Source organism: Mchenga conophoros, linkage group LG5 (assembly GCF_057382185.1).
Source record: "Mchenga conophoros isolate Kocher_MC1m ecotype Shallow Benthic linkage group LG5, M_conophoros_male_GT1.1, whole genome shotgun sequence".
Classification (NCBI taxonomy): Eukaryota; Metazoa; Chordata; class Actinopteri; order Cichliformes; family Cichlidae; genus Mchenga; species Mchenga conophoros.
In genome coordinates this window covers 39949803-39963796 of record NC_140530.1, presented here as the reverse complement: position 1 = coordinate 39963796, position 13994 = coordinate 39949803, and the positions used below count along the sequence as shown (strand labels likewise).

At 48.7% G+C, this 13994-nt stretch overlaps 1 protein-coding gene across 2 annotated transcripts in view; it reads right to left on the bottom strand.

Annotated features, from left to right (window-relative positions):
• Nucleotides 1–12883, bottom strand: part of grm7 (glutamate metabotropic receptor 7) — a 148065-nt gene extending 135182 nt beyond the window's left edge. For both annotated transcript variants that reach the window (XM_085275345.1, XM_085275344.1), the window contains exon 1: nt 11426–12883. In XM_085275345.1, coding sequence (XP_085131471.1) covers nt 11426–12091 — 666 coding nt within the window. In that variant the 5' untranslated portion in view covers nt 12092–12883. The remainder of the gene's footprint in view (nt 1–11425) is intronic.
• Nucleotides 12884–13994: the final 1111 nt, after the last annotated feature.

Genomic DNA, 13994 nt, shown 5'->3' with positions numbered 1-13994 from the left:
CTGGATAAATTAGGAATAATCCAACATCTGTGTTTTATTACTTCAATTTCAAATATTCAACATCATAAGATGGTATTAATGGTAATTTCCATTTTTATATATTTATGCCACAGACCCCTGAACATTTAGCAAAAATTCATCGAATATGCACCCAGCTCTGTGTACTTTAAGAATATTCACGATACGAAAATGTATGAAATTATTACAGAATAAAACAAACAGGCTGATTCTCAGTACGTCTGTTTTGAACTACAGTCCAACATTTTAACTCTATTAATTATCATTCTCTGCTATTCATTTAACATTTTCATGCATTTATTGTGGATTCATTTTCTTGTGGCCCACCAGCAGTACCTACACTGACCACCAGGGGTGCTGTATCATTACTTTAATGGTTTTTGTGCCTTCCTGACTTTGATTAAGTTTATGAATCTAAAGGTTTTTCACCTTCTGGTTACAGAATGGCGACTTTTCAGTCGATGCTTTGCCGGCCTCGGACCTGTTTGGAGGTTATGATGACAGATGAAAGGAAAACTGAGAAAGGAAATGTACTTGTAACCACCAGGTCTTCACTGTCCTGTAGATCCACTGAGGTACCGACTGTACATATTGAAGGAAAACACAGGAACAAGTGTTTAGCTTAAGTCTGTGTTTGAAGAAGTCTGCCCTGTGGTGACAGTTAATTTGCTCAGTTTAAGCCTGGGGATGAAAAACCACTCAGAAGCACTGAACTAAAAGATGTGAGCCCCAACGTGTGCCGATGTGTCATCACTACCAACAAGCTGAAACAAAGCTGTTTAATCCACAGCTGCAGCCGCTAACACAGAGCAGAGCGCGAGCGCCGTCCATGCCCATAGGAGATGTTCTGGCCGTAATAGATGAACCCGCGTGCGTCTCCGAGGGCCCAGTCGAACGCGGCAATTCGTTTATGCTCAGCAAAGATGGCGAGGAGAAAGAGGCTCGGCAAGCAGCTGCGACAGGCTGAGAGGAGGCACAAAGGCCCCGAAATGAGGTGGGAAGCCTCTCCCTCCCCGGGGTCTTGGATTATTAGGACGAGCAGCAGAAGAGACGAGGAGGGGAAACCTGATTGTTTCTCTGCTGCTTCATTCAGGACGTAACCTCGTTACATCCATCAGATCATCATCAACCATCACTTTCACCTGGTTGGAACAGCAAACCGGAAAATACCGAGACAGTATTTCCATTTGAGAGTCTTTTGTATTGCAAGGTGAGGACGCTGAAGCAGAAGAGTCACAGCTGTAAAAGTGCCATCGTTCCATATTTAGACTCAAACCAACCCTGACCCGCACCGACAGTCTGAAATCATTTATTACTTACAGCTCATTTCCTGCACATTTCCACCAAAGCAGAATTAAAGTGACGGCTCACTGAGCTTTCTTATTGTTTCTGTTGCTGCTCCACTTCCAGTCCAACAGTCTGAGTCTTGACCTTGATGTTGGTCATCATGACATCATGTTGCAGTGGCAGCAATGTGGTTTTTTCCCACAGGGATGGTTTCCACTTCACTCCCAGATCAGATTTATAATCTCTCTCCATCAAGTTCGTGGGCTACACGGGTTGCCTCAAAGTTTAACTGAGCACAGAGGAGGTTCCTTTCTGCTGCTGGCGATAGGACGGCAGGACACCTGCTCACCTCAGAGCTCCAGCTCCACCTCTCAGGGAACCACGGCGTCAGACTTGGACACGCTGACTCCCATCCCTCATCCTCCTCGCCCCTGCTAGCGGATGACTGTGGTGGAGTCCAACAGGCACTGAAAAGGTCCGCCTGTGTGCCGGGGACGCCGTCATAGGGATTTTCTTTCGTGTCTGAAAGCAGCTCATTCTTCGGGGAACCTCGACTCAGGCGGATGGACTAAGGTCCAGGTGTTGGTATTCTTAATGGTATGTTATAGTCTCTCACTTCATTAAAAACAATAAATTCATGTTAATGACTCATTAGTCTCACCATTGGTGACGACATTAGCAGCTCTAATGAAGCGGAGCATCCTGCTGTGATGATGGACAACGAGCCCTGCGCAGCTTCAATACCAGAAGCTGTAATAACGCCACAGGATCGTGTTTTCACTGCAGCGCTGCCTCATACTGGCGAAGCCGCTCATTCGTATTCATTACTCGTGGTCGTTCGCTACAGGGCCAGTTCTCCCAGCGACACGCAACAAAGTCAGCCGACATCAAACCTCTGTTCGTGCAGTCTCAGGAAACTGGAGCTTCCTGTGCGATGAAAGCCTCCACGCTGCGGCTGCTACCTGCCAATCACACCTGCCCGATTTGTTTTGACCTGAAAGAAACTGTCCGTCCTCCCTGCACGCAGACGCAATAAAAGATGGATGCAGCGTGGCCAATGCGGTGTCACTTTAAGGAATCGGCACTCTGCCTGCCGTACTTCAGTGAATATAGGTCAGAGATGCTTTTCCGATACTTCTGTGTCCAAGAGTTGTGAGCCACAGAAAGCAGCAAAGCCTTTTCCCTTCAGACAGATCGGGAACACCCACAGCGAGGGAGCGTCACAAGGATCCGGGTCAGATGCTGGACGCAGTCGGTCAGAACAACGTGACGCACACGTTCACACGGTACAGTCTGCGTAGATCCACGCACAGGTGAAAACCATCAGCTGGTACCGGATTACTGAGATATTTGGACGTTGTCTGACTGTGAGGATGGTGCTACACAGCAGTCACAGCTTCATGCTCCACAGCATAATGAGTGTGCGTCTGACCTGGGCCGAGCGATGGCATTTCTTTGGCTTTGAATGGAGCTCGTTCATGTCGAGCAGTTCAACGTCTCCTCCTGAACCTGGGCGCTAAGCCCTCCTCCTCTCCTACCTGTGCGGCTTCATTCTGAGCCGAGGTCCTTAACTCGCAGCGCGATGATACAACGTGAGTCACCGGGTGATTCATTCAGATCCGACAGAGCCGGCGACGAGTGGCACTCAGCACAATTACTGTTTTCTCTACAGCAGGAATACTCGACGACACTCACATCAGCAAAAAAAACATATGATTACCTCTCTGAAAATGATAAATATCACCACAGTCATGCAGGAAGCAGTTTCCAGCACGCTCTGGTGTTAAATTATGTTTTGGTATAAGCTGAAGGGCTGCCTGTTTACTCTGCTGCTAGATATACGACACACATGTAAAAGGAGTGAAGCTGATTTATGGCTGCAGGAAATTTAACGTCTGATGGAATCAGCAGAGGAGGCACCAAATGTACAAGAAAAGGCGGGAATACATCAATCAGAAACTCATAGAACTGCATTTATTTAGTCGCTCCTGTGTGCGCGCCGATTTCTCTCACTGAAAGGTGACTTCCTGTCATGTAGGTAAAGGGGCGTGGCTAAAAGGGCTTGCGCTGGCCCCAGTTTGTTCTCATCCATTCATCAAAAGTTTTTACTTTCCTTCAACAACTTCAAATTTCTGCTACAACGTTTCCTTCCGCCTCGAAGGAAACGTTGTCATAGTGATAGTTTCTCAGATGGTGTGGTGTTCAACACCACTTATCCTGTTTAACTAATTATTTACATAATTAGTTATTGATACGCTCCAACCCACAGACTAACTACCTGAAGTCATATTAATGTGAGCAAAAAAAACCCAGTGGAGCTGCTCCTGTTTACTGTAAACACAAACATAAACATGGTATCAACGTGACGCACCACCGCTGTAAAACGGAGCCACCAGAGGCGCCGTCACAGCTCCAGGGCGGCGGCGTTTAAACGCTCGTGCACTGCGGTCGAGCGGTCGTGCAGGGAAAGCTCCACTTTGCACAGTCTGCACCGAGTTTGTTTGATTTCTGTGAAATTCTTTCACATTTTGTAAAATCTCAGTTTCCATTCGTTCCTTCCGTCCTCCTGCTTTGCTGGTGTTGTTACTCGGTGTGTTTTTATGTGTGACGTCTTTACTCATGTTGGGAAACAGACTTTAGTGAACCGGCAGTTCTATGTTAAAATGACCTGTTTTCAAGTATCTTTGTAACTCTGTGTTACCGACATTATACCCATGCGCTCCTTTTGTCCACTTCAGATACTTTGACAGAACTGTTGTGATACTTGTTGTATTTCCCGGCTGCCTGTGGGTCACATGACTCTGACAGACATTTTACTGGATAAACCAACGTCGCTGCTACAAACTGAACGTGGCAGAAATGTTGTTTGTGACTCAAGAAGACTCGACATCTTTCATGAGGGATACATTTGACATTTCACATATTATAGACCAAGTTATTTACAGAAGTTTAAAAACGTTTCTGGCACAGTGCCATTCACGCTGCATTCTTCTTTGTTGGTATTGAGCGCAGACGAGGCGATACTGCCCCCACAGCTTCCTGTTACAAAAACACAAGACGTGGTTTCAAATACGTCGACATCGTTGCAGGCCTGGTCTTCAGTGAATAAGTGATGGTGACATGAAGCATCGAGGCTCTGGATTAACATCGTGTGTTGTCGTCCGATGCTTTCATGGCACCAAACACATAACTGTGAACAGGCTTTTTGCAGGAATCTCTAAACTTTATGCTTGAAGAAAGCCCGAGTCGTATGTTTCACTGTGATGTTTGGTTCCTTCCTTCTTCCTCGCCGTCCTCTCGGCTGCTTCATCCGGCCGTGGCGATGGTGGAGTCAGCACAGGTGCAGCGAAGGCACGGGCTCGTTAAGTCCCTCTGTCACTGCACATTACTCCCTCGTTAGCCATAAATTTGAGTGAAACTGAACCCGCTAATAAAAACAAACCAATTTGTCTAATTGGGCGTCATCCCTCGCCCTCCATATGTGTCCGATAATTGTTCTGGTAGGTGGCTTCGATGCTTTCAAAAGATAAATATGTGTTGTTTGTCCCAGCGGCGCTGATAATGGGAGTTAATGGGAGGGACGTAGGCTACAGCTCATTAGCTTCATGCATTGTATTCCAGCTCCAGCACACGTGTCAGAGTTAATGCAGCGAATGGGCTCATTGCAGGAAAACATCGAGAGAAGAAGAACACGACTTCCTCCGTTAAAAGAGCGTTACGTGTTCACGTACATGACGATTAGAGACACACACGCACACCGCTGACGAATGGGAGATCTCTTTATCTGCTGATTTAATATAAAAAACTTAATGTTAATAAGACTTTAACCTTACTGTGTGAATATTATACACACACGATCTGAACCACTATTAACACAGCAGGACTAACCTCACCTCTGTGTTCTTGGCTTCACAGATAAAAACACCTCATTAGCTTCACTTCAGCCGTTTCTTTGCTAATCAGAGTGAAAACCTCCCAAAACCCAGACGTGCGATACTGTGCAGCGCTCTCATCACAGACGGAGAGCAAACAACACGTGGCGGGGTCAAACCACCCACCCTGAGCCACAGCTGCCCGCCTCACAGCACCTTCAGGAGGTGTAAGCTGTTAGCCAGGACTGGGTGTGACCTGTAATCACACTACATTTTTTTCCCCAAAGATATTACTGCATTAAATTCAGATTACATTAGTCACAGTGACGATGTTAACTCCATCACAAAGCTTTTTGGGTTATCTGCCTGACAGAAGTCTCAGTTTGTAGATGGACTGGTTCACACTGCTCTTCTACTCCCACACTCAATGCTAGCACTGCACGCTAGCACTGAACACTAGCACTGAACGCTAGCACTGCACGCTAGCACTGCACGCTAGCACTGCACGCTGGCACTGAACACTAGCACTGAACGCTAGCACTGAACGCTAGCACTGCACGCTAGCACTGCACGCTGGCACTGAACACTAGCACTGAACACTAGCACTCAAAGCTAGTACTGAACACTAGCACTCAACGCTAGCACTTTGTTCTAGACCTAAAAGCCGGACACACACCAGACGCGTATAATTCGTGACTTAAAATATTTTATTATTGCGGCTCAAACTCGATTTAAGCTACATCCACACGTACATGTAAACTGAGATTTTCCATTTATGCTTAAAAAAACAAAGTCAAATGCTGTTGAGAACATGCCAAAGCAACAGGATGCGATATAATCATAAACATGTAGAAATGTTGGCCAATCAGAGGTCTAGAAGTCTGGGAGGGAAAGAGTAAACAAAGATGGCGCACAGAAGCAGTCTGACAGTAACTGCGTGTGTCTATGTAAGCGTGTAAAAACTGCACATAGTAAGATTAACAGCAACAGTGTCTCTATCTGCCATCGTAGAAATCATCTCATGTAAACAATGACGTGGCGCACACCTTTGATGTTGAGCGACTAAATCTCAGTTTTCCTCGTCTGCACGTAAACACAAAAACTGAGTTTTTAAACATCTCTGTTTTCAGTGATCCAAAACGGCGTTTACATGTGGACGAAAGACCCAAACGCATAGAAGAAGCTGCGATTTCAAAAATACCCATGTACGTGTGGATGTAGCCTTATTCACACGTGAATGCAAAGACCTGACCAATGACATCACTGCATTTGGCACCAGCGCTGAATACACAGGGGCGTGGAAATAGTAATCACAGGCGTCTCGCTGAACAGATCACGACTGACCTCCTGCTGTGGGTGGATCAACTCTGCTCAGGTTCGGTTTAACGTCTTGTTCTTGTCACGTGATGGCGTTTGTCTCTGCCCATCAGAGAGCCCCAAACATGAACTTTAGCGAGGAGAGTTTACCCCTGAACCTCCGTCTTCTCTCTGCTGATGTGTTTGTATAAATATGTTAATGAGAACACACTGCCCTACATGTTCTGTAAAAGTTTCTGGCTCTGCTGTGACCTCCGAGCCACCAGAGGGGGGCAGCAGTCCAGGGAGCGAGGCCTTAATGTGTCTGTGATGTGACTCAGGTGCCAACTAGGCCATTTAGGAACATCAGGGGTTTAATGAAGTGGAAACAGCTGTGGAACAGATGACTTTTCCATCACAGGCAAAATAATTACCCTCTCGATAATTCGAACAGAGGGGGTCAGACCGTCCCTCCTCCGTCTGACTCATTTACCTTCAGCTAAACCTGCAGAAATGCGTCCCTGACAACAGAGACGTCAATGGTTTAAATTCATTTGATTCCTCTTAAACTGCTCACCAAATATTTTCCTTGAGCAACATTTAACTGAAAAAATAAAAAGCATTTCTGTTTATCTTCATATGACTCCAAACTTGATGTCGAGCCAGTTTTTTAGCATCTCCCAAAAAAACATTTTCATGCTGTGTGCTGTGAAATGTCTGAGATAGAAGAAACACTTTGTGCTCCCACTGAGAATCAGCTTTTCAGCGTCTGTTATTAAAAACATCCTGAGCTCGGGCCCATTAAGTTCTTTTCAAAATCTGTTTTCAACTGGTGGAGGTTTGGCCGGCCTGAGAGCCAAAGCTCTGAAAAGCTTACAGAAGTTACTAAGCTGTGAAACTGTGCCTCACAAAGAAACGCTAACACGTCCAACGCACGCCAAAACATTATCAGCGGGCCCAGTTTCACTGCGGTAGCAGACTCTGTGATCGATATTATCAACAGAAGTGAGAGCTTGGTGGAGACGGCGTGACGGAGTGTGACATGAACAGCACGTTGGCGTTCATGTCCTTAAAGCACCTTAAAGACTGAACGACGTTTGAAAAAAGGCTCAAAGCTTCACAAATCCAACAAAGCAGCGTTACATCAGCGTGCTACAAGCCGTCTGTCCACGGCTCGTGGAGCTGCACGGTTATTATAACAACTTACTATTCATCATATAAGGCTTAATATGAATCTGCACTCTCTTGCTGGTGTATACGTACACGATACTTCATGTTATTGACCACAAACAGCACGGTGTCGTGCTCCAACAGCGGATGGGTGACCAACCAGCTTTGACAGGACGCCAGACGCCATTTCACTAAAAACCAAACAAGGCCTCCTTCACACATTCAAGTATCACCAGCCCATCTGAAACCACATCATCGACCGCCGTTTACAATAACCATAAACTCACAGGACGCTTGTGTGTTTTAAAAGCTTGAGGTGAGGTCATGCTTTAAAGACAGCGCCACGAGCTGATGATGACCTTTCCAGATCCAGACCGACAGACACCTAACAGATGTTCCTGAGGTGCAACGTTAAACAGTCCACTTTCACCAAATCCCTCCAGCCCACCTGAGTGCAAGCTGCCGAGTCTGGGCACAAAACTTTGAACCTGATTTGTTGTTCGCCATCATGGCGCCGAGGCTTCTCCCTCCTTGCACCAGCATTGCTAACGCTAATGGCTGGAGAGCACAGCTCAGCCACAATTAGAATGGTTGCTTTGAAGACCAGGCGTGTGACCACTCACAGTCACTCGGGATACATGTCTGCATTCAATAATCAGACTGTGGTTATTTGCAAGAGCGGCTGCAGTCAGCCTGAGTCAGACCGCGACTGTTTGGAGACAGGTTGCCTCCCGTCAGGTGACCTGTGCAGTCACCGTGTGACTGAAAGCATTCACCCGGAGGCTGAATCTCTCACAACGTCTGGGTGAACAGTTAGTTGCTGTAACTACTTGCAGTTGGTCGCCAGCAGAAAAAATGACCATCGACCGACCGCCAGTTGTTCCTAGTCGTGCTGTCCAGCGTGACCGAACCGTCAACCTGCTCACAAGGAAATTTACACTCACAACAGCTAAAAGAGACAATAGCCGTCATAAACACATCATCAGATCAGCTGTTTGATCTGGACCGCAGGGCAGGTTTCAAACCTGCAACCTTGGTTTGGCTCAAACAGAAAAGTCAAGAAGATCAAATGACCCAGATTACAGAAAAGGATTCAGAGTTGACAAGTAAATGGCTTAAAACAGGTTAGCGCTACACAACAAACACAACTAACGGTGCTTCACCTCGTAACTCAGCTGACCTCCAGGACAGACCAGCTCAAGAAGAAAGATGGCCTCTCGTCTCATTTGCTGCTCTTCCTCACACAACCCTCCAATTATACGGGTTTATGTGGCACTAGGAGCACACTAGCTTAGTGCCCCGAGGCTGGGTTTGTGGCTATCAGCTAACATCATCGTGTGCATCAGCAAGGTTAACATTTATGCTAACTCTTTAGCATCAGCTAACTCATGTGCAATATCCCATTTGCCTTCCCCAAACACATGTCAACAGTCACATTACTGTGAAGATTTCCTTATCAGATCAGATCAGATCAGAATCAGAATACTTTATTGATCCCTGGGGGAAATTATTTTTTGTTACAGTGCTCCATTTTAAACCAACATTAAGACAAGACAGACAATACGCTAACTAAGAATAGTACAATATATACATATATATACATACATACATACATAAGTCACTTATAAATAAATAGTTGGAAAAGAAACATGTGTAGTTGTAGCAGCAAACAGTGTGTTAAGTGGATGCGTTGTACAGGGAGATGGCCACAGGCAGGAATGATTTCCTGTGTCGTTCAGTGGTGCTTTTCGGTAATCTCAGTCTCTCACTGAACGAGCTCCTGTGACTGACCAACATGTCATGGAGTGGGTGGGAGGTGTTATCCAACATTGTCTTTATCTTGGACAGCATCCGCCTCTCCGACACCACCTTGAGGGAGTCCAGCTCCATCCCCACAACATTGCTGGCCTTACGGATCAGTTTATTAAGTCTGTTGGCATCTGCGACCCTCAGCCTGCTCCCCCAGCATGCAACAGCATAGAGGATCGCACTGGCCACCACAGACTCATAGAAAATCCTCAGCATTTTCTGGCAGATGTTGAAGGACCTCAGTCGCCTCAAAAAATAGAGACGACTCTGGCCCTTCCTGTAAAGTGCTGTGGTGTTTTTAGCCCAGTTTTTATCTATTCACAAGTGTGTACACACACACACACACACACACACACATAAATAAATATATATATATACATCACACATACATAGACCAATCGGTGTGAAGGGCAGGGAGATGCAGGCAGATCAGCAGGACAATCCTCGGCTCAGACTTTCAGGAGTAAAAAAGTCTTTAAGCATTTAAACTACAAGCTGAAGTTTGGATGAATTCATGCAGCTCGGTGTTGCCGGGAGCTGAATCACATACAGCCACACAGATTATAGCAGCAGTAACACAGTGACACACACAGCAGGGTGAAGTGGATTTACAACGTCTTTAAGACGGAACGTCGATGGTCCTGAAGACCTCTAACACAACACGAGCAGATACAGAGAGGCGGGCTTAAAGTGATACACCTGGAAATACAGCAGCGCTCGATGGAGACGGTGGCTTGTACAACAGGCAGACCCAGCCCTCCCTCTCTCATCAGCTCACACTGATCTGAGCTCAACTCCATCCTCACAATCCAAAAACCCTCCTCATTAAATCTCTGCACGTCCGCTGGCTGCCCCTCGCCTCTCATCCCTTCAGCAAACACGGACACAGCAGGTGTTTTCAGAAAAATCCTCCATTTAAAGCACCTCAGCTCATCCAGTCAGAAATCACTGAACCCACTGCGACACATTCAGACCCGGCACAGCTGTCAGCTTCTGTCACGTCTGCTCCAAACGCCAGGCACTTCTTCTTCGCTGGTGTTTTTCTTACAGCCTCGTTGACCTTTTCCTTCTAACAGCTGCTCGTCCGTTTCCCTTTCACCTGCGGGGCTTCTGCTACCGACCTGACCAACCACACCATCCGAACCCGGGGATCACAGCCAGCTGAAGGCGCCACCAGACCCCCGATGCCCCTCTCAGGTTTGGGCAGTGAGAGAATTCAAACAGAGGGGGTCAGAGTTAGCGTGGCAGTAAAACCAGATGATCAGGGTTAACCCTGTGAGGACCACAACCCCCCTCAGCCTGTCCTGGGGAGGAAAACAAAGGCCAGGATGTGGTTTTTCATGCACTGAACGTTTGTGTGGTTTGCCTCCTGGATTTGTCAGCCTCCAGCTCTTCTTACACATTTCTCACCTTTTTGAACACCAAAAATTCTCTCATGACAAAAACTTTAAAAGTCTTTCTTATTTAGCACGCGATTCAATCAAACCCCACCCAAGAGGGAGCTCAGTGATCACCTCTGTTTCAAAACCCAGCAACACACACACACACACGGACCATAAAGAAGCCCGAAAATACACATAAACACACACACACACACACACACACAGAATAAAGAAGCCCGAAAATACACGCGCACACACACACACACACACACACACACGCACACGCACACACACACACACACACACACGCACACACACACACACGCACACCGAGAGTGCAGCAGCAGATAAACCTGAAACACAAACACACTAAAGATTGATTGAACAGCTCGAGGAACACGACCAGAACCTGCATCATTAACATGATCCAGAAACCAGCGCGCGCGCGCACAGCTTCACCTGCACGACTCAATCCAGCAGAAACGTGTTCTTCTGTCTGCAGGAGTCATTACACTCTGACACACTCACACTGTGGGTTTATGAGGGAGATGTGTGTGTGCGTCTCTGCGCAGGTGTGACACTGACTCATACCTGGAACAGGCGCAGGATGTTGGCCACCATGATGGACACGGAGCTGGCCGAGGCCCCGATGACCCCCACCACCTTCTCGGGCTTCACGAACACCGGAGGTTCCCCGTTGGTGCACCTCACGTCCGACGTGTCCTTCTGGATGAGCGCCTGCACGAACGTCAGCGACTGCTCCAGTGCGTACGTGTCCCGCGAGCAGGTGTCCAGGATCCGCGCGCCCAGCGTGACGTTGGGCAGAAGCTCATCGTCGCCGTTGATCTGGTCCAGCGCGTACATCATGGCCTCCAGCCGGTGGATGCCGTTCTCCTTCTTGATGTCCCCGCACGGCGTCCCCGGGACCCCCCTGGCGTGGACCGGGAAAAGCCCCCCCAGCGTCACGTCGCCCTCCACGCGGATGGAGTGCGGCGCGTAAATCTCCTGGGAGCCCGCAAGGTCCAGGAACGCGTGGAGTATCCACAGCACGCGGAGGGGCAGGCCGGAGCGCCCGCCCATGCCGGCGCCGGGGTCCGTGCGGTCACGCAGCGGGAAAACGCAGGAGCGCGAGGAGGCGCGAGGGGACTGTTCTCGGGACAGGTCCGTAAATCCGGCGGCTCGTGGCCGGCCCGCGCCCCGCAGAGAGAGCACCCGCTCACCGGCACAGCTGGGATCCCGCGCGAGGAGCCACGGCATCCGCGCCGCGCGAGCCTGCCGCTTGTTGCACGAGTACCATCCCGGCCCCGCGAGCCCCAACACTCCGGTAACTCCTCGGTAACTCCTCTGGTAACGGCAGCCCGCCGCCCACGCGCGGCTCTGATGTCACAGCCCGTGACGATAGACCGCTCCGATAACTGCGCCGTGCACACCTGTCTGCGGGCTCGCGCACTCCGTGGAGGCTCCCGGGCTTCTGCGCACAAAGTGGCCGAAAAAGATCAAAGAGAGGCGGCGAGAGGAGTCGACACGAGCCGAGGAGAGGAGCTCTGCGCGCGCGGTCCTCACGGTCCACCAGCCCCCTCTCTCTATCTCTCTTTCTCTCTCGCTCGTGCTCTCTCTCGCTCATCCACGCACGCGCGCTCACGCCGCCCACGCGCGTTTGTGTAATTATCAGCGCAGGGCTTGTGCTGCCAAAACAAGCCGAACAAACAGCCTGCGCGTGCTCCGGCTCACGGACCGTTACCGTGAACGGGAGCGTGAGGCTCGGTGCCCGCTTCCTCCCGTTGTGTCCTCAGAAACTCACGTTAAAATCACGTTTCCCGCTTCCGGGCATCCAGGTAACTTCAGCCAAACTCCGGGTCTTACCGCCACCGTAACTCGTTACACATCAACAGGTGTGACAGAAGCGCCTAAGAACCAATTAGTTCTCCGCGTAAATGGCGTCATCATTCCCGAAGATCCCTCGGACCTGTGCGCGCGGACAGCAGCAGCCTCTGGTGTCCTCGCGCTTCTCTGACGAGCCGCATTGTCCGCTTTTTGGTGGAAATGACGAGTTTCAGCTGTAACGTGTGAAACAGAGAACAGAACCAAACCTGCGTGTAAAACATCCAATCATCTAATATCTGATTAGAAACGTCACGGCTTCAAACAGGCGCAGCTTTATTAACACAGCAGCTCCTTTACAGACACAACAGCGCAGAGACGCGTTCAGTCAGAGCGTCTAATACTCACCTGCTGCACACACACACACTCACAGACGCACACACACTCACACAGATACACGAACACACACACTCACAGACGCACACACACTCACACAGATACACGAACACACACACTCACAGACGCACACACACTCACACAGATACACGAACACAGACAGAGACACACTCACATACTTGTACTGTGTCTTTAATCTCTTCATATTTTTCTGATATGATGGTTTCTGCTTCTTTTGTCAAACACTCTGCTGACAGTCCTCTTTCATCTGAACGCAGGTTAAACCGTGGGTTAGTTAGTGAGTTTATAACCAAGCTGATCGCTAATGTTAGGATAAATCCAGATAAATGAGGTAGTCCAGGTAGTAGGACTCCTCCGACTCTTCTGAGTAACACCAATGAGTTCCCACCAAAGCCGAGAGACGGAATCTCTCCAGTGTGTCCGGGATCTGCCGAGGCCCCTTCCCAGAGGCACATGTCAGAAACATGGCATCCAGGAGGCATCTCACATCAAATATCTGACTTGTAAATTCAAAATGGCTGATCCCATTATGGCTCGCCACAGCAGATCTTCTGCCCCCATCACCCTCTGCATGTCGTCCTTCATGACACCCACAGACCTCCTCAGACTGCCGAGCAGCTCCAATCAGCTGGTCATAGTTCCCACATTTAGAGTCCTTGCTCTCCTGCTTTTCCTTCTCTCTCGCTGCCTGCTAACCTGCCATGCCCCTCTCCTCTTCCTCGGTCTTCGACCAACAGTCGCACAGTTTATTAACCCAGGCCTTGTTTAAAACCTGGAAGTTCAAACCACAACACCAGTGAAGAGGCCACAGCAGCCACGTTCGTCTGTGGGAGGAACAAGAAAGTGGGACAAAGATCAGCGTCAGTCATCAACAGCATGGCTGAAAAAGAAGAAACTGTCGAACGACGCAAAGTGCTGAAAC